The sequence below is a fragment of the Tupaia chinensis genome, unplaced genomic scaffold (assembly GCF_000334495.1).
Source record: "Tupaia chinensis unplaced genomic scaffold, TupChi_1.0 Scaffold148012_1, whole genome shotgun sequence".
NCBI lineage: Eukaryota > Metazoa > Chordata > Mammalia > Scandentia > Tupaiidae > Tupaia > Tupaia belangeri.
Window position 1 is genome coordinate 2,455,863 of NW_006207862.1, and position 19,915 is coordinate 2,475,777.

The following is a 19,915-nucleotide window of genomic DNA, read 5'->3' on the forward strand; positions in this document are numbered from 1 at the left end:
GTGCTTAGAAAATGATCACTTCTGGGATGACCTTGTGGCCTAGTGGATAAATGAGCTGGACCCCAGGTGGTTGGCCCCGGTTTGAGTCCAGGTTCAGGTGACTCATAAAACAAGCAAGGCATGTGTAGGTGCATGCCCCAAATCCTGACAGGATGGAGAAATGGAGGAGAATGGACTGCGGGGTCACCATGCCTGATGGGGGGATGCTTTCTCCTTCCTCTCCGGTGGCATGCAGGCCCTCTGGCTACTTAAAAAAGAAAGGAAGAAAGCAAGAAAAAAAGGTCATTTCCCTGATTTTTAAAAAGAGGTTTTTGCCTTTGGGTACATGTACTGAGGGGTGGGCTGGAGGGTCAGGGAAGCAGGGGGCTGGGGCTGGGCAGGGGAGACAGAGATAGTGAGAGGGAAAGTGAGAAATCACCCTCTGGGGGTATGGCCAAGCTGCAATCCCTTCTTCTCCATTCTCCTCCCAGGATCTTGGGCATACATGCACACATGCCCGATGTGTTTCTAGCCATCAGGTCCAGGACTCAAACCACAGTCAGCCATGTGGATGTCCAGCAACGTAACCACTATGCCATCTGCTGGCCCCTCAGTTCCTTTTAATGGACTGTGTTCCCCAGGGCAGAGGCTGGGTGCTATCCATTTTAATTTAATTTATTTACTTTAATTTGACCAAAGAGGGACAGAGAGAGAGAGAGAGAGAGAGAGAGAGAGAGAGAGAGAGAAAGGAAGCTGCCAGGTCCCGGACTCGAACCATAGTTGGCCCTGAAGGAGTACATCACCCTTAACTACCAAGCTACCTGCCGACCCTGCTAATCCTCATTGTTTGAGCTGTGTGACCTGGGGCAAGTTGCCTGACTTCTTTGTGCTAGGTTTCTCCTACTAAAAAAGGAAGTTGAGCCAGATGGTCCCCTGACCCCTTCTATCGCACTGGACGGTTCTCTTCCTGGCATGTGCAGGGCTGAGCAGGGAGCCAGGAGTGGAGGACAGGGCAGTGGAGGTGCTAAGACTGGGAATGGAAAGCTGGCAAAGGTTGCCTGATAAGCCACGCTCCCTGCCGAGTGGTGTCGATTAATTGGCAGGGCGAGGAAGAAATTAATCTCTAAAAGTTTTAAACATGAACTTGTCGGCATGATAGATGGCCTCTCCTGTCTGGGAAATTAGATCCAATTAAGGCCACCTTTGTGGCTAATTTGACCAAGGAGCTCAGAGGAAACGCTTACACCTTTGGGGCTGATGGAGCCGTGTTAAGGCAGTAAGAAAATGTCTGTGTCATCATTAAAGGCCCAGATGGAGCCGGAGTTCCTGACCGGGAAGGCAAGGGTGGGTGCTGAAAGGTCAGTGAGCTGCTACAGTGTCTGGTGGCTTAACTAGGCTCCAAGGTGGCTTCATAGAAGGAAGCATTTAACGTGTAGGCTCTGGAGTCAGAAGTTTACCCTCTGCGAGTCCTCAGCTGAGTAACAACCTCTCCTGTGCCTCAATGTCCTCATCTGGAAAAGGGGCATGCTACCTGCTTCAGAGCAATGTGGAGGGTCAAGTGAGATGATTAATATTAATTAGTAGTATTGCTTTGAGCCCCCTGGAAATGTGGGTTCACTACGGAGGGGTGCTCCAAGGTCCTGCTTTTCGAGGCAGAAGGAGAGGCTCATCATGGCCCTGGCTCCCCTCTCTCAGGCCTTGCCCACATCAGCACCAGCTATCTCCTCCCCAGCTTCAGGAAGAGGAGATGAGAGACGGATGGTAGGCCAACCTCAACCGGGGAGCTGTCGCTAACAGCAATCCTAACTGTCCATCTGGGGCAGGGATGGCCAATGTGCCTCCAAATTCCTGCTTCTGTCCCAGGCATAGTCAGTGCTACCAAGGGGCCACCAAGCAGGGAATAGGTTCCCAGCCTTCCTTGCCTCTTGGCGGGCCATTGCCTCGTCTGGCCAGCAAGATGCAGGCCTGACCCGTGAACTCCTGCCACCACATTACTTCAGGCTCTTTTCCCTTCTGTAGTGACCTGGAGCCACGACATGGAAGGGGTCTGGCCACAGAATCAACACCAGGAAAGCTGACCACTGAACATCTACACTGTATTGATGTGTGCATTAGAATTTTTACTGTCTTTTTTTTTTTTTTTTTTAAGGTTTTTGCTATAGAGTGGGTGCATGCACGGGAGGGAGAGAGACAGTGAGAGGGAAAGTGAGAAATCACCCTGCAGGAGATGTGGGGACTTCCCAGTGACCAGACCTCACGGCACCCCAGGGATGACAGTGGGCTCTACCACGGCACCTGCAGGGGGCTGGTCACACCATAATCCCTTCACCTCCATTCTCCTCCTGGAATTTTGGGCATGCACACACACATGCCCCGTGTGATTTTCAATTGCCAGGTCTGAGATTCAAACTGCAGCTGGCTGTGTGGGAGTCCAGTGCCTTAACCACCATGCCACCTGCTGGCCCCTGAATCTCTATCATCTTAAGCTGCTGAGATTTCAGGATGGTTTAGCATCTCAATTTCCTTTAACTTATACAGAAATGGGTACTTGGAAGCTGGATGCCTGGCATGCCCATTGGTTGAGCTGGAGCCCCACGAGGGCACAGCCAAATCTTACCCAGGCTGTACCCTAGCACCTAGCACAGCACCTGCTCAGAGAGATGTCCACTGACTTCTGAATGGACACACAGATGTCCAGGGGTCCCAGATTCTTTCCCAGGTCTGGCTAAAAAGTCTAGGATCTCTTGTTGCTTTTCTCTGCCTCCCTTTCCTCCCAGCACCAAGGAGGGGAGAAAGCTAGAGGGGGCAGAGGAGAGATGAAGAAGAGGGCTACACGGGGTGCTCAGGGAGCTGGAGGTGGGAAGTCCTGAGGCAAATAAGCAAGAGAGAACAATGACAGTCATTTTTAAGCACTCATTATGTGTCGGGGACTATTTTAAGTGTCTTCTCTGTAAGGGGACTATTTTAAGGGTCTTCTCTGTAACTAATCCACACAATAGTCCTCATTTTGCAGGTGAGGAAACTGAGGCCAACTAGGTAAGGAGGGGAACTAGGATTCAAGAATAAGGCCAGCAGAGGAGGGAGGGGCACACTTCAGTGTGAATAGAGGAGTCCCTGAAGAGCTGTATGTTAGCCAGCTGTTTATAAAATGGAACACATTTTAAACATAATAGGACTCTTCACCCTTGAAAGACATCCTTTGGTGGATAAATTCATGTTGTGATTTTTTTTTTTTTTGGTAAGGTCAGTAATCAACACTCAAGTGAGTATTTCAGGGGTAAAAACCAGGTGCTCTAATCTGGCTTGCTCAAAACCAAAAGTGGGGGCCAGGTGGTGGTACAGCAGTAACACAACTGGCCCTCATGGGAAGGTCCTGGGTTTGCATGCCAGAGTGAATCAAGTGCACATGCAGGTGTGTTTGTTATCTGGGCTGGCTGTGCCTGGGGGCGGATCATGGCGTGAGGACCCCATTGGGGGTGCTACCTCACTGACTCCGTCTCTGGCACTCTTGTGGAAGAAACTTTACAAAATTGAGAAAAGGGAGGAGAGCCTGCCCACCAGCCTGAAGGTGCAGAGGACCAGGGACCTGTGGATGGTAGGGCAGGGGCGGGGGAGGGGAGAGCTCACCTGAGCGGGCGTTGATCCGGAACCGCGAGGAGCCCTCCAAGGAGTAGATGATGGACTCCTGGCCATACTCCCGGGAGCGGTCCAGGTCTGTGGCGTTCAGGAACAGCACCGTGGCTCCTTCCCGGAGAGAAGGGGGAGATGCTGTTCACTCTGGGCTCACAGCCCCAGGCCCTGGGCACAGGACCTACACTGGCCAAGAGGAGGATTGGGGAGCTCCCAGTGACTGACCCTCAGGGCACCCCTTGGGTGACAATGGGCTCCACCACTGAGCAGCTGGGTTGCTATAGCCCAGATCTCTGGGATGAGCAGGGACAGGCTTCACAGGGCAGTAAGGTGCAGAGCCTGGGACAGATGGTCTCTCCCTGCCTCTCCCTCTCTCTCCCTCTCCTCCTTCTGGTCCCACCCCAGAGAGCAACCGGTAAGGTCAGTAATCACACTCAAGTGAGTATTTCAGGGGTAAAAACCAGGTGCTCTAATCTGGCTTGCTCAAAACCAAAAGTGGGGGCCAGGTGGTGGTACAGCAGTAACACAACTGGCCCTCATGGGAAGGTCCTGGGTTTGCATGCCAGAGTGAATCAAGTGCACATGCAGGTGTGTTTGTTATCTGGGCTGGCTGTGCCTGGGGGCGGATCATGGCGTGAGGACCCCATTGGGGGTGCTACCTCACTGACTCCGTCTCTGGCACTCTTGTGGAAGAAACTTTACAAAATTGAGAAAAGGGAGGAGAGCCTGCCCACCAGCCTGAAGGTGCAGAGGACCAGGGACCTGTGGATGGTAGGGCAGGGGCGGGGGAGGGGAGAGCTCACCTGAGCGGGCGTTGATCCGGAACCGCGAGGAGCCCTCCAAGGAGTAGATGATGGACTCCTGGCCATACTCCCGGGAGCGGTCCAGGTCTGTGGCGTTCAGGAACAGCACCGTGGCTCCTTCCCGGAGAGAAGGGGGAGATGCTGTTCACTCTGGGCTCACAGCCCCAGGCCCTGGGCACAGGACCTACACTGGCCAAGAGGAGGATTGGGGAGCTCCCAGTGACTGACCCTCAGGGCACCCCTTGGGTGACAATGGGCTCCACCACTGAGCAGCTGGGTTGCTATAGCCCAGATCTCTGGGATGAGCAGGGACAGGCTTCACAGGGCAGTAAGGTGCAGAGCCTGGGACAGATGGTCTCTCCCTGCCTCTCCCTCTCTCTCCCTCTCCTCCTTCTGGTCCCACCCCAGAGAGCAACCCTTGGCCTCTTCCCCACCCCTGCCTGGCTGGCCACCATGTTAAATACACTCAGACTGACCAGCTTTTACACTGAGTCGGAAAGAAATGAAGCTCCATATTAAATTAGTCTCCATTTATCGAATCCAATTTCAGTCTTGTTTTATCTTGTTCACGGGGAAATTTATAAGGGTTTTTATTTTCCCTTTAATGTCCAGTTAAGGCTTTCACCTTCGTTTCCAGCTCCATGAAACCCTGGGTTGGGTGCAGGATCGTTTTTTCCAGCTGTCTAGCCAGACCCTGAGGCTGCTTGTCCTGAAGCTGCGCCCACCAGGGCTTGGTAACAGCTTCCTCTTGCCACCTAAGCGCCAGCCCAGTGGAGCAGTGAGGAGGCTCAGTGTATGCCCAGGCTGGAATCCCACGGGACCCCTGGCAAGGGTCTTAGCCCATCTGCACCTCAGTTTCCTCCTTTGTACATAGGTCTACTGATAGCACCTAACTTGGGGGGGTGGTTGGAGAGGATGCCATGTAGGGCCCAGGCTCAGCCCCCAGTCGGCTCTCGCTGAGCTGCAGACCTGGTGGGTACTGTGCTGCTGATGGATCAGTAGTCCTTCCAGGAGTAAGGGGCCAGGAAGGGGCTATGGGACAGACAGGCCACCTTGGCCCCTTCCAGGAGCCATGAGGCCTCTTAAAATGACTCCGAGTCCTATTTGAGAAGAGGACCAGTATAGGAGCCACTACCCACAGCCAGCCCAGGTAAGCCTTTCCCCCAAACATACTCCAGTTAGGGGAACACTTCATGCTATAGTGAAGGCCTCTCCTTCACAGGGTCCCTGTTGAGGAGCACTGGGGGCTCTTTAGCAGTGTCACCCTCCAGGGGATGCCTGACTGGGACCAGGAGGGTTGGACTGAGCGCCGCCTGGCACCCAACCAGCTCATATCAGACACCAGAGATGTCCCAGAGGCTCACTTTAGAAGGCCCCATGGTGCCAGGGAAAGCTACCCTGACTCTAGCTGTCCTTGACTCCAGCTGTTTTTAGAACTGTCCTCTGACTTCTCCAGCTGTGCCCTGATTCCAGCTGTGCCCTCTCTCCTCAGTTGCAGTAGCAGTTCCTGGTTTAGGTGTTTTTCTGCTAGGACAGTCCACTCTGGGGGGTGAGGGTGAAACTGCCAGCCTGCCCTGAGGACAGAGCAGATCCCTGGAGCTCAAGTGTGCAGCTGGTGCCCCTGGGACTTGGCTGAGTCCTGCCACCCATGGCCCGGCCCAGGGGTGAGCCTCCCTTCTCACCCTCACAGAACACATACCATCCCCTCCAAAATCACAGCCCCTGGGACCTGCCCTGGAGCACTAGCGCCAGAACCCTGCACGCTCTACATCGCTTAGTCAGACTGCTCAGTAGATCACTGGTCATCCTCTTCCCCACCAGACTGTAGGAGAGCAGGGACCACATGCCCAGTGGCACTTCTGCACACAGTAGGTGCTGGCTGGCAGATAACCAGCTCTCTCTCTCTAAAGGGTCCCCTGATATGTCACAGGATGCCTGGTCTGGGGAACAAACATGGGAGGCAGGGGACCTGAACACATCCGTGTCCGTGACCTCTGGCTGCCTGCCTTCGCAGCCTCTCGCCCCAGGTCCCTACCTGCCATGATGTTCTCCACCACAGAGACGAAGTAGGCGGGCTTGCTGAAGGTGGGAGGGTTGTCATTCTCATCCTGGAAGGTAAACAGACAGGCTGCAGGAGCCAGGGAGGCAGAGGAGCTGGTCAGCCACCCAAGGCAGGCCTCAGGGCACTCAGAGCTCTGGCCTCCAGGTAGAACCAGAGCCAGGAGGAGTGTCCTAAATCAGGTGTCTGCCTAGCAGGCTATGGTTCAAGGAGGTAGGACAGGCCTTGGGGAACACACAGGGGTCAGGAAGGGGCTGACCATGCACGTTCACTGAGGGACAGTGAGGGATGGGTGGTGAGTAAAGTCAGCAGTTGGATTTCTACACCACTCCTCTTCCCGAGCTCCAAACTTACTCCAGTCTCCCACCCTCAGCTCATCTGCCCTTGGGGAGGCCCACTCAGATCTTCCCTCCCAGCTGAGGCAAGATGATGGTGGAAGGTTCTAGAAATCCTCCTAGCATGAAGACCCCCCCTCCTCTCACAAGATGACTCCTCTACCCCTCAGGCAAACCCCGGCCCAGAGCTCAGTTGGCCTGCCACTTCCGGAGCAGTCCTTCAGGAGAGGGGATAGGACTCGGCTGCCCATGTCTAGAGAAACAGAGCCTGGGAGCAGCCTCTGCTCCCTCCTGCCCGTGCTGCCCCTCTCCTCCACACCTCATCCCTCCTCCTCTTCAACCAGACAAGCCTTGTCTGCCCTTTAAGACTCTCATCCTTCCCAATGGCTTTTGTAATCCCTCAACCAGAATTCCTCCCAGTTCCCCTCTTCAAGGAAGCCTTGCTGGCCCACTTGGCTCTGAGACTCCCATGACCCCAAGAGCCCAGTGAAGAGTACAGGGGTCAAGCTGGGTCACTGCCCCCTTGGGGAGTCTCGTGCTCCAGTGTCCAGGGATTTACACTCCCAGGGCCTCATTTCTCATGGCACTGAGGGCTCCTGGAGGGGAAGGTTCCAACATGAAGCCCCTTTGACTGGAGTCACTTCTGGTTTACCAGCCTCAAAAGGGATGGGGGCAAGATATCCAGCTGTTTACCCCTTGGAACTTAGAGACGCCTAGCCTACTGGGATTGTGGGTGCCCAGAAAGAATGCTCCTCTTCTTCCGGAACCTGCCCCCTGGCTCTGACTGTGCACTGGCTAGACTGACCTGTCCCTCCCCCGAGACTGGTCAGTTCTGACACCCAATGGCCCAACAGCAGACCTGGGCATCTCCACGCGTGCCCATGCACATGTACATTCAAGCTTCTGCTTCGCTGCACGAAACGGCACCGAGAATGTCAGTGACAGAGCATGAGGCAGAAACTTATTAGCGGTGATATTTCCCCGGATCCTGGCGCTGCATTCGCTATTAGTTCTAATTCAGCGGCTCCCTCTACAAAAGCTTATTGTCCCCTAATGGGAAATCTACAAACCGAGTTTGACTTCTTTATTAAAAACCAACAAGCAGTGGATGAAAAGGAATCACCTGGCCCTGCTCACCAGCTCCCTCTCCCCGCCCTGTCGCTGTGATCGGCCTCTCCCCACCCCCCAACCTGCGCAGTAAGTGCGGCCCTCAACTCCTTCATCTCAGCTGTTTCCCCCCCACCCCTTCAGTTTCCAGAAAATCCTTTCAGTGGAGGGAGGCGGCAGCTTAGCCAAGTGACAGCTACTTAAAAACCACCCACGTGCAAAATCAACCCAAAAGCGGTGACCTTTTCAAGTGTGGTCTTTAGACACAAGTGACTGTGCTGTCCAAAAGCCCTGCTTGGGAGACAATGTTCACTCACAGCCAAGCTGGCACCTGTCTTTGTCGCCAGACCCTCTTGCTGCCAGGGGGCCAGGGTGGACACAGAAGGAAAGTGTAGGGCCCAGCTGACCCGCATGACAACTTTGAGGGAATCTGAAATAGCGCCCCTTCTACTCTACCCCTGGGTCCATGCCAGGCACACCCTGGCTCACCCAGCGGAGAGCAGGCTGGAGTTTGGCCACACCCACCCCTGCACACAGGGACTCTGCTGTCAGCAGGAGGGGCCGCTAGCGCTCTTCTGTGGATAAAAGGATAATTCAGTCCCCAGTCTTTCCTCTTCTTGCTTGCTCTGGTGTCTATGATGGGCTGAGGCAAAAAGAGAGAGGCCTTGCCTCAGTCTCTTCCTTAGCTGAGTCATGGGTTGATGGGCCTGGGGCTTCTGTCCCTGGGTTTTGAAATCTTAGGATGTCAGCTCTTTGAAGACCTCACTATTCAGAATGTGGGCTCCTGGTGAGTGGCACCGATGGTACCAGGAACTTGTCGGACACGCAGACCCCCAGCCCTATCTCTGACCTGCTAAATAAGCATCTACGTTTTATTGAGATCCCAGGTAACAGGGGTGCGCAAGGAACTGTGAGAAGTACTGGTCTCACTCAAGGGAACAGAGATTACCAAGACTTCAGGCCTGTGGGTGGGGAGGGAAGAACGTCAGTACAGGAGTCACTGAGATCAGGGTTCAAATCCCAGCTCTGCCACTTCTTAGCAGTCAAGCGAGGAAAGAGCTGGTGACCTTAGCCCAGCTATGCTCCCCCCACCCCTGAGCCTCAGTTTCTTCATCTATAAAATGGAATGGAAAGGCACTGGGTAATATGAGGCAACTGGCACACTTGAGCAGTTCAAATTTTAAATTTCCATTTGGCTACTTATGGCTGCCTGCTTGAGGCTGGTGTAGAACACTTCAACCTCTGCATCAAACCTCCCCTACTCTTAAACTACTCCCACACCCCATCTACTTCCCTAACCCCTCAAGGGGTCCCCTCTGCCCTGCCCACTCTCTGAAACTCCCATTGGCACTAGCGATATGGAGACGGGTACTGTGTTAACTCCATCCTGCAGATGATGAAACAGATTCAGAGACCGTCAGAACCCCAGCTAGAGAGGAGCAGAACCAGGCTTCAAACCCAAGTGCCGCCAAAGCCACGTTCCTTTTCCCATTAGTGTCTCCCTGGGGCTTCCTGGTCACCCTGGCTGCCCCCAGCCCTACGACACAGGAGGAGTGACTGCCTGCTTAAACAGACAGGACACAGGCTGGGTGAACATGGTGGGGGGTTCATCAGGGTTACAAGTGTGGCCAGACTAGGGAGGCTTAGGGACTGTGATCAAGACTGGAAACCAAGGCCGGGTTTGGAATTGTGCCCAGAGTGGGGCTGCCGTGGGGAAGAGTACCAGGACATGGTCCTGCTCAGCAGAAATGCATGCCAGTTCTTCACTGTCACCCTCAGCCTGTCATGGTGGGAGGTGGCAGGTTCAAGACAGGCTGGCTTTCAGGCGCACGGGGGTTTCCTCTTCTCTGTCCTTCCTCTGCTATTCCCTGAAGCCTCAGGTGCCAGACAAGGGCTCTAGAAGCTGAACCCAAACTCTCCACCCTTTCCTCCACTATCCCTGGTTCTATGTGGCTTCACCATCCTGGCTGCCCCTAAATCCTGCTCTAGGATGCACACCTGGAGGGCTCCTTGCAGACAGCACCCTGAATTTACCATCATTGCTGGCTCCATCCTACACACCAAGTAAGGAGGGTTCCCTGCCCAGACGAGGCCCTTTCCACTTGGGAGCTGGCCCTGGAGCGCCGACCCAGGGCTGAGAGGACAAAGCTTGTCATAGGCAGGTGCAGGCCATGCCAGAGGCTGCTGGTGTGGCTGGCTGTCACAGGAAGGCTATCCAGCAAGCCTGTTCTGGGGTGAGATTTGCCTGAGCTTATGTCAAATCACAGCGTATCTTCTAACCTGACAATCTGATTTAATCCTCCTGGAGCCGGTAATGCACTAACTCTTCCATCAACACGCTTTCACCCTCAGGGGGGAGAGGCCTGTTAGCCTCACTGTCAGACCACGCTCTGCATCCCCGGGTCGCTGGGGGAGCAGTGCAGGGCAAATGAACCAGCGCAGAGATGGATTCAGCGCCTGATAATTTCAGACATGGAAAGCACCAAGGTGTGCTTGATATTCATGTCAGACAAGCTGGGGTTTGGTTCTAGGCCCCGTTAGATCTTCAGAGATGTGGAAAGAGGGAGGGAAAAAAAGAGGGGGGACAGAGAGAGACAGAAGAGAGATGACCTTCCAGCAATTCCCTTGAACGTCACAGAACGTGACTGTAAGTGAAGGAATCCCATGCCAGTTCTTCCTCACTTGGCCCCAGCTCCTTTTCCCCCTCCAAAGATGTCCTGAGGCCCCCAAATGAAGTGAGAGCAGGACAATCAGCCTCTTCATGAGTCCCAAGGCCCTCGGCCTTCCCTGGCTGACCTGAGGCAGCCTCGGTGCTGCAACAGGGGAGGTTTGCCAGGACAAGTGTGGGGACAATCTGCTGGTATCCCTCGAGCTATACAGACAAGGCTGTAGGGAACACCGTCCTTTACCTCGTGGTTCAGAGCCCCAACTCCTGGAAGCACTTACCACCTCTTACCCTGCCAAGGCCAGGCCAGCAGCCCTGGATACTTACGAACACCTCAATGGTGACGGGGACAGTGCTGTTGAGAGGGGGATTGCCAGCGTCCTTGGCCATGACCGTCAGATAAATCAGCCCATTGGGTATCTGTTCATAATCCAGGGGGCGGCTCACGCTGATCACTGAAATGACAGGAACGGGGCCCCGGCCCCGTGCAAGCAGGCTTGAGATGCCTGTTCAGCCAGGGCTCCCCTTTGGGCAGAGAGGACGTGGCTGGCATGATCTGGGTCCACTCTCCTGTCTCTGAATACCTGGAGCCTGGTGGCCTTGCTTCGGGTTTACTGACTCCCGAGAGGTGCCAGGCACTTTGCTGAGCCCACTGGTGCCAACTACTAGGCTGACACAAAATGTGTCATGACTTTTGTGACACCCTAATATTTTGGTGGTAACGTAAACCCACTTTACAGATGAAGTCAAGCTCTGAGGGGTGTGGTAAGGGGGCCCAGGCCACGCAGCTGGCAACTTGATAGAGCAGGGTATGAGCCCACGTTTGGCAGAACCCAGGACCCAGGCTCTTCCCTGGAGGGTGCTACTCTCTGCTTGTCTGTCTGTCTGTCTGTCTGAACTGCTCCCCTGGCACCTCCTTGTGCGTTTTCTCCTGTTGGTCTGGAAGCTGCTCTGACAGGGCTCAAGCCTCAGGCTCTCTAGCCTTGCCTCCATTGACCACCCCCCCCTCCTCCCCAGAGCATGGAGTTCACCATTTACTACCCAGCTTTGGGGTGCCAGGAAGGCGGGCAGTGGGGCGTTCTCCTCACTCTTCTCTTCTCTCCCTCCCGCCTCCCTTTTCTCTCCAGACTCCCAACGCTCCTGTGGCCTGTACTGAGAGCTTCGAGACCCCCTGGGGAGACACCCCGGGGTCTGTGCCACTGCTCTCCCTTCACCAGGACAGTGCCGAGCGGTGGATGGAAAACCCTAATGCCAAAGGCAGACATGGCCGAGAGGCAGGATTTGCAGAGAACTGAGACGCTGCCTCGGTCCTCCAGTATCCACACCTGCATATGCCTGGCCAACCCCAAGTTCTCTTTTGAGCTACGCCATTGATTTTCAGCTGGGGAGGGAAAGCACACTGGCTTGGGGGTGGGGGCATGGTCGTCTGCAAAGGCATTACAACAATATTAAATCACGACATTCTATTTGGAAAAGTGAAACAAAATCATTACTTTAGTAATATAAAATCTAAGGGGGATTTTTCCAGATGAGAAGAGGGTGAAGTTGAAATAGGATGTAGGTTTTATAGACAACACTGGGCTGTGGCTCTGGGGCTAGGACTGCAGACTCTATGGCTGGATTTCACGGACATGCTGTGGGATGGTGGGAGGCATGAGCGCTGGACCCACAGTCAAGCAACGTACATCTTTTCTGCCTCGGGGGCACCTAACCCAGTCCTGAAGCGTTAGGGAAATGTCCCAGAGGACGAGGTGTCAAATGAACCCTTAAACTAGCCAGAGTCTAAGAGCTTAACAGCCAAAGCCAGGTATGGCAAAGGGGCAGGGAGGAAGGGCTTTCCTAGCAGAAGGAACAGGTTCTGCCAAGACAGAGGGGTGCCCACTGCCAGGGGAGACGGCATCAGGGGTACTTTGAGGCCAGATTCTGGTGGGAGAAGGCTGCTGAGAGATGAGGCTGGAGAGGCAACCAAGAGCCAGATCCCAAGGAACGCAAGTGCCAATCTTGACAACTTCGCTGGGTGACCTCAGGTAAGTCACTCCCTGTCTCTGGGCCTTAGCTGCCTTGTCTGAAAATGTGATTTATCTGGAATTCCGGAGCTTGAGGTTTCTGTGATTACTCCTTCCAGGGGTCTAGGGGCCAGGACTCAGAGCAGGGCAGGCAGGGCAAGGTCCAGAGAAAAACTATGTCTGGACCAAGCAAGAAAGGCCACAGCTGGGCAAAGCTGAGCTGTCCCCTGGTTTTCCCCAGAGGAGGAAGCTACCAAGCCTCCACCTCCAGATCTGCCCAGCAGCCTTGGTAAGAAATAGGAACCCTGGGATCAGCAGTTAGCGTAATGACTATGTCGCTGGACTCCCACGTAGTCGACCGCGGTTTGAGTCCCGGAGCCGGTGGCTTAAAACTCACGCCGGGCGCATGTGCGTGCGTGCGTGCCCAAGATCCTGAGAGGAGAATAGAGGAGAAGGGATTGTGGCGGCGGGGGGGGGGTGATTTCTCACTTTCTATCTCTCTGTCTTTGTCTGTCTGGCCAGTGTACGCGTCCTATAGCAAAAACCTCTTAAAAAAAAAAGAAAAAAGAAAGAAAGAAATAGGAACCCTCACAGATCATGGCAACATCAGGTTTCCAGCTTGCCTGCAGGACCAGCCATGGGCCTAAGACTCAGAGAAGGAGCTGGCCAAGTGAGGCATAGATGTTGACCTTACAGAAGGGTGAACTGGGACCACACGCTGCTCCAGCCACAGGAGCTGGGGGCAGCCTCCTGAGCAGCCCATGGTGTCTGGGAGAGATGGGATCCCCCGCTCCTGTCCCCAGAGAGAGGAGTGGATGTGCAGAGCCCACCAACCTTCTTCCTTAAGCGGGGTCCTCCATACCTACCCCCATAGCCCTCATATACGCTGATGTCAAAGTAGCTGCCGAAGGCAGAGGCGTTGACGATGCTGTAGGTGATCTGATTGTTGGGAGGAGAGTCTTCATCTGTCGCCTGGGTGAAGGGACAGATAGGGCCCCATGAGTGCTCAGGTCTGGGAGGGACCATAGGGTGGGAGGAGAGGGCTGGCTCTCACAGCTTTCTCTGGACCATCCAGCCCTAGGCCATGCTCTGGCCTAGGACTGTGAGGGGCTTTCTCTGTCCTTCAGCTGGAGTCCACCCTCTGGGGCCCAGCAGACACCCTGCACCCCGCACCCTTCCATGTAGCTGGGAAATCTGGTGGGGAGGCTGGGGGCCTAGGAAGAGCCAGGGAGGCTGGGGTCTTCCCAGAGGGCAGGGAGGGTTACCACCACACCTGTCATGACCATCTCCTGCACCCTTTGGTCCTAGCCCAGATGAGACCGGGTGGGGCCCTTGTGCTGTGCACCCCCCAGTCCCCTCACACCCGATTACAACTTCTTATTTAATCCTGCTCGCCTTGCTTAGGCCACCAGCTCCACTTGGGCAGGAGCCGTAGGGTTCTCTGTGGTGGCTGCACAGTGTCTGGCACACAGTAGGTGTCTGATAAGTGTATGTTGCATGACTGTAAGGAGGGAAGAGGCACTTGGAATGGGACAGGTACTGGACTGTCTTTTGGGGTGGCTGAATGGATTCGTTTCTTCCCAGATGCCTCTGGCCCTAGGGAGCCCACGGTTCCCATGCTCTGGGTGTCCCTGGAGCTGAGCAGGGAGGGGTGACAGGTCCTCTGGGCAGCCATGCTGTGCCGGGTGGGCCCAGGTCCTACCTTATGTGTCTCCCCTATGCTCACCTCTCCACCCTGGCATTATCTCTGCCTGCTTCAGAAACAAGTTCCAGGTAGAGGCTCTGCCTCCTGCCACTCTGGGTAGGCAGAGTGTGGAAGGGGCAGGAGGACATGAAGTTTTGGTCAGAGGTCCTCGAGATGAGGTGGGGCGCTTGTTGCAGAAAGAGACTTGGAGTATCAAGTCCTAATTGAAGTGTCTTCCTGGGCCTACCTCTCCCCTCCTGATTCCTCTTCTGTAAAGTGGGGCTGGACTCCACGTTCTCTCTGGCTCTAGAGCTAAGAGTTCTGAAGTCTGAGCCGCTGCCAAAGGGCTTGGGTGGGGTCTTTACACAGGAATGGTGGTTCTCAATGTCCCTGCTGAGGGGGAGCTGGGAAACAGTGACCCGACGTTTAAGTTGACACAGGTACAATGTGTGTAGTCCTATTCAGTCACCAGGGACATGAGGCGATGCTCACAGGAACCTGACATAGACCAAGAGTTTGGCCCCTGAGTCTGGGCAGCATCTGTGTGACAGGAGGGTAGCACCTCCTGTAGTGGCTTCTCTAGGGGAGTGGCACAATGAAAGCCCAGGGGACGGACAAGATGAACGGCTGGAATGCAGGCTGCCGGCGCCTTACCCGGAGCCGCACCAGCTGCGTGACGGAGGGCTCGTTCTCTCTCAGCGCGCCCACATAGGCGTCCTTCTGGAAAGTGGGCACGTTGTCGTTGACATCCAGCACGTTGATCCTGACCCGGCCCGTGGTCTCTTCCCCTCCCCCGTCCCGGGCGATGACCGTCAAGGTGAAGCGCTGGATGAGCTCATAGTCCAGCCTGGCAATCAGCATGATAAGTCCCGTGTCCTTGTCCAGGGAGAACCTGTGTCAGGTGGGAAGGAGGGAGAGAAGGGACCCTGTGGGTTACAGCAGGCTGGTAGATAAGGGCCTGCAGTTACCAGCGTGTTCAAGTCCAAGGTGACGGAGAAATGAGTGAAGTCTGAAACCTGCCTTCTCTTTTGCTTGCCCTGTACAGGAGGAGCAGCAATTTCTGAAAGGGAATGGGGTGGAGGGAGTGGGCAGAGGTATGGATCATGTGAGGGGTGGGGTGATCAGGACCAAGGGAGAGACTGAGTCAATCAGGGAGGGACCTCAGGGAGCACGACACCCTGTGAGTGGAAGGTTCTGCTTACTGGAGGCAGTTGCTGGTTGGAACACCCCGGGAGCTACTCCTTGTATTTAGCTCGAGGGGCCGAGCCTTGGGCAAGAGGCTGGCAGACGTCCCCTGGGGAGCGGCAAGGTCCAGTGAGATGAATCTTCAAACTGCCTCCTCTAAATGTCCCCTCAGGAGCCTCATCTGAGCTGTCAGTTGACATCTGTGTGGTCTAACCTAGTCCATAGCTGTCAGCCACCAAGCCTGGAAGGTCTCAGCTCAGCCTCAGGCCCAGAAGGTGGGAGAGGTCATCCGCCCAGGCCACATGAATAGGGGTCTTCTGAGGGATGGGGTACCCCATGCGTTTAGTGCTGCTGGTGCCTTCTTCCTGTTTTGAGGCCCCCATCACAGAGTGGCAGAGAGTGGCCAGTCTCCAGGTCTCTTCTTGATCATTCACACAGACAGTCAGGGCCAGTAATCCAAGCTGACAACCACTGCCTTCCTCATTCTGCTGGGCTTCTGAATGCTGATCAGATGCTTCGTTTTCAGAAGCAGACCTGCCCTCTGAATTCAACGGGGCTTTTGATCATGTTAAAAATCAGAGGGCTTCCCCTTGGCTCAGAGAGATGGCCCAGAACCAACCCAGAAGTAAGTCACCAGGGTGGGGTGTCAGGGCAAGGTGGTACAGGTCAGGGGTGCGGCAAGTGACCCACCTACTGGTTGCTGCATGCTCAGAGCCCCTCCTGGGCTGAGCTGGGGCTGTGTATCCTGGACCAGGTGCAGAGGCCTTAACAGTTGTGACTTTGGGCAAGTGACTTAGCCTCTCTGAGCTACAGTTCCCACAACTGTGGAGCAGGGACGGTAACAATGCCTAGCACTGAGGTCGTCTGGAGTTAGTCGTGAGGATTACATGAGATAATGTGTAAAGCACTGGACAATGAGCCCGACACACAGTAAGGGCTTCCTGCGTGCTAGCTGCTGCTGGCCAACATGGAGTCGCTTGGGGACACATACTTCGTTCCCAAAGCAACGTTATCTTCTGAGGGTCAGAGACCTGAGCTCCAGATAATTTAGGGAACTGGACCAAAAATATACCATAACCAGGACCAAACCAGCAACTGTGCCCAGGAGTTCTGACTCCCAGTCTTTAATGCTCTAGCCTAGGGCCCAGCATTCTTCCTGGGCACTGACAAGCCTCCTGGACCTTAGGAGTGACAAAGGGCCATCATGGAGGGGCTGGGGGCAGGTCTCACCTGTCAGGGTCATCGCTGAAGAAGTAGTTGACTTCCCCAAAGGTGCCCACGTCATTATCTGTGGCCTACAATAGTAAGAACAAGAAGTCGTCAGTGCCTCACCCAGTCATCTTCTAGACTGCACAAGGAATGTCTACAGGGAACCCTTGTTTCTCCCACATAATTCCTGCGGCACAGCCGAATTTTCTAGAACCATGCTGTTCAACAAGGTCATTACTAGTCACGCGGCCGCTTCAACTTATTTTATTTAGCTTTATTTATTTGTTTATTTTAATTTGACCAGAGAGGGACAGAGTGAGAGAGAGAGAGAGAAAGTGAGAAAGCAAGCTGCCAGATCCGGGACTCAAACTGCAGTTGGCCATATGGGAGTCTGGTGCCCTTAACTGCCGCACCACCTGCTGGCTCCTTCTACTAGAAATCTTTAACTGTGAAACTTCGCTCATGTCAGGCGAGGCAGATCCTCAGAGGGCTTGGGGGAGAGACCCTGGATCTGTGGCCAGCGGTTACTACCTGTACTTTTGGAAGTATCACATCTGGAAGATTCTTTTTGGTGATTCGCCCACACCTCCAAGGCCTCTGAGGGAGATGTGCTACTCAGTTGGGGAGGCCCTTAGGGGACGTCTGGTTCCCCTCTTTGGCCCTGGGACTAACCTCTGCACTCATAAGGCAGACCATCATCTATCTGGTCAACCTCTCTTTTAGCTGCCCACCGCTGCCACCTTCTTTGACTCCTCCCCCTGCTCTAACAAGTGGTGCCAGTGGGAGCTGACTGTCCTGATCCCAGCTACAGGGCCTGGCCTGAGGGTGGCCCTTAACCACAGCTGGGTCCATCAGAATCCTCCCTGGGATTCTTCTTTTTGTTGCTGGGGGTATGAGCTCCCCCTTAGGGAGTAAAGTTGGGGTGATGTGAACTGCTGGGTGTTTGGGGGACATTGTGCCAATTTTAATTTGACCAGAGAGGGACAGAGTGAGAGAGAGAGAGAGAAAGTGAGAAAGCAAGCTGCCAGATCCGGGACTCAAACTGCAGTTGGCCATATGGGAGTCTGGTGCCCTTAACTGCCGCACCACCTGCTGGCTCCTTCTACTAGAAATCTTTAACTGTGAAACTTCGCTCATGTCAGGCGAGGCAGATCCTCAGAGGGCTTGGGGGAGAGACCCTGGATCTGTGGCCAGCGGTTACTACCTGTACTTTTGGAAGTATCACATCTGGAAGATTCTTTTTGGTGATTCGCCCACACCTCCAAGGCCTCTGAGGGAGATGTGCTACTCAGTTGGGGAGGCCCTTAGGGGACGTCTGGTTCCCCTCTTTGGCCCTGGGACTAACCTCTGCACTCATAAGGCAGACCATCATCTATCTGGTCAACCTCTCTTTTAGCTGCCCACCGCTGCCACCTTCTTTGACTCCTCCCCCTGCTCTAACAAGTGGTGCCAGTGGGAGCTGACTGTCCTGATCCCAGCTACAGGGCCTGGCCTGAGGGTGGCCCTTAACCACAGCTGGGTCCATCAGAATCCTCCCTGGGATTCTTCTTTTTGTTGCTGGGGGTATGAGCTCCCCCTTAGGGAGTAAAGTTGGGGTGATGTGAACTGCTGGGTGTTTGGGGGACATTGTGCCAGAGGGGAGCTGGGAGAGAATGGCCCAATCCTGGCAGCTCTGAGTCCCGGCTCTGACACCCCTTCCCACCCTCAGTTTGGTTTGCTGTCCATCGAGGCCTCTTTTATCCAAGCTGGTTCCAGTTGGGTTTCTGTCACTTACGATCAAAAGAGACCAGGGAGTTAGCCTTATCGTGCAAATGACAACAGCAGTGGTGGCGGCGGTCAGCAACCTGTTCTGTTATCATTCCTCGTATATTTTCAAAGAACGTCCAGTTTACTATGACCTCACAGGTACACGTGTGATGAGGACCATCGTCTCCCCATCTCACAGACCCCAGCAAAGCTCGAGGTAACCTGTTGCCACTCGAGGTCATGAGTAGGTCTGACACAGAGTGGGACAGAAGCTGGCTTCCCCATCTCTGCCTGGTGTTCCTTCCTATAGGCCACCCCAGTGAAGCTCCTCTCCATCTCATCCCTTTCCCAAGATGGTGGCAGCTCTAGTGGCAGTTTGGCTTCTGTGGCTGGAACAGCTGGCTTCGGCACAGTCCCTGGCATGACTGAAATGCACAGAGCAGGCTGATGCCATTCATTCAACAGTTACTCATTAGGCACACGCTCTGTGCCAGGCACTGTTCTAGATGTGACCCCTGCTCCCTTCCACGCCACTGCCCCAGAGCTGGGCCAATTGCTACGTGCCACCTGCCGCCAGGAAGGAAAGGTCTCAGACCAACCTTGGGTCTGTTTACATGTGTTTTATACTCAGGGGTTCTCTCTAAAATAGTAATTGGGTGATGGTTCCGCTGCTAAAACGTTTAATACCTTTGTACTAAATATTTTTTGAGGTTCCTTTTAAAGCTCCAAAATTCTATGAGACCTTTTAAATTCTATGTTCTTTATGATAAAACCTGAATTTTCAAGGAAAAGATAACTTGTGTTCAGTATATTTAGCTCAGGAAGGCGGAGAAGTGAATTTCTATCCCAAATGAATGAAAACAAAACAAAACAAGTTTACACCCAAAAGGTTGAGCTGTCAGAAAACTTGGCTACATAGAAAGATGCCAGTAAGCTGTTAGGTATCCAGAAAACTTGGCTACATAGAAAGATGCCAGTTCTGGGGGCTCCGGGCTACTGCTCATTTTCTATCCAATGTCCCTACAGTTTATGTCCCCATTGACTGCGTGCAGACCTCTGTCCTGCCATCGACCCAGCCAGGCCCAGGGTGCATCACAGGATCTCAGGGGACGCATGTTGGAGAAGTGAAAAAGAAGAAGCCCAGTGATGTCACCCCGCCGCCAACCCAGGACTGGCCTCCTGACGGGCCCTCCTCACTGCCCTGAGCTACTCCTCAGGACAATGGCTGCTGTTCATTGAGTGCCTTCTACACAGGACTCGTTTCAGCCTCATAACCGCTCGGCGAGGTGGTGATGTTTTCACACCACCTCCGAGCTACATCTGAGGAAATGAAGGCACAGAGGGGTAAAGCCACACCTACGGCTTACAGTTAGAAAGAGAACAGAGCTGGGGCTAGAACCCCATGCCTCCTGGGCTTGGCATGACCATAGCCTCCAGGAGTTACTGTCTCTAAACCAAGAAAAGAACTTGTTCTCAGAAGGAAGGAAGCCTGGTTATTCCAGGGTTC

The 19,915-nt window shown here is 54.3% G+C and overlaps 1 protein-coding gene across 4 annotated transcripts in view; it reads right to left on the reverse strand.

Annotated features, from left to right (window-relative positions):
- Window positions 1-19,915, reverse strand: part of CDH23 (cadherin related 23) — a 410,231-nt gene that overhangs the window by 129,907 nt on the left and 260,409 nt on the right. For all 4 annotated transcript variants that reach the window (XR_003548152.1, XM_006170102.1, XM_027768917.1 and 1 more), the window contains exons 14-19: window positions 16,684-16,748; window positions 14,923-15,160; window positions 13,451-13,556; window positions 10,906-11,033; window positions 6,448-6,520; window positions 4,413-4,529 (exon numbers count right to left, since the gene is read on the reverse strand). Coding sequence is in view for 3 of the 4 variants with exons in the window: in XM_006170102.1 (XP_006170164.1) it covers window positions 4,413-4,529; window positions 6,448-6,520; window positions 10,906-11,033; window positions 13,451-13,556; window positions 14,923-15,160; window positions 16,684-16,748 (727 nt within the window). In the remaining variant the exon portion in view is untranslated. The remainder of the gene's footprint in view (window positions 1-4,412; window positions 4,530-6,447; window positions 6,521-10,905; window positions 11,034-13,450; window positions 13,557-14,922; window positions 15,161-16,683; window positions 16,749-19,915) is intronic.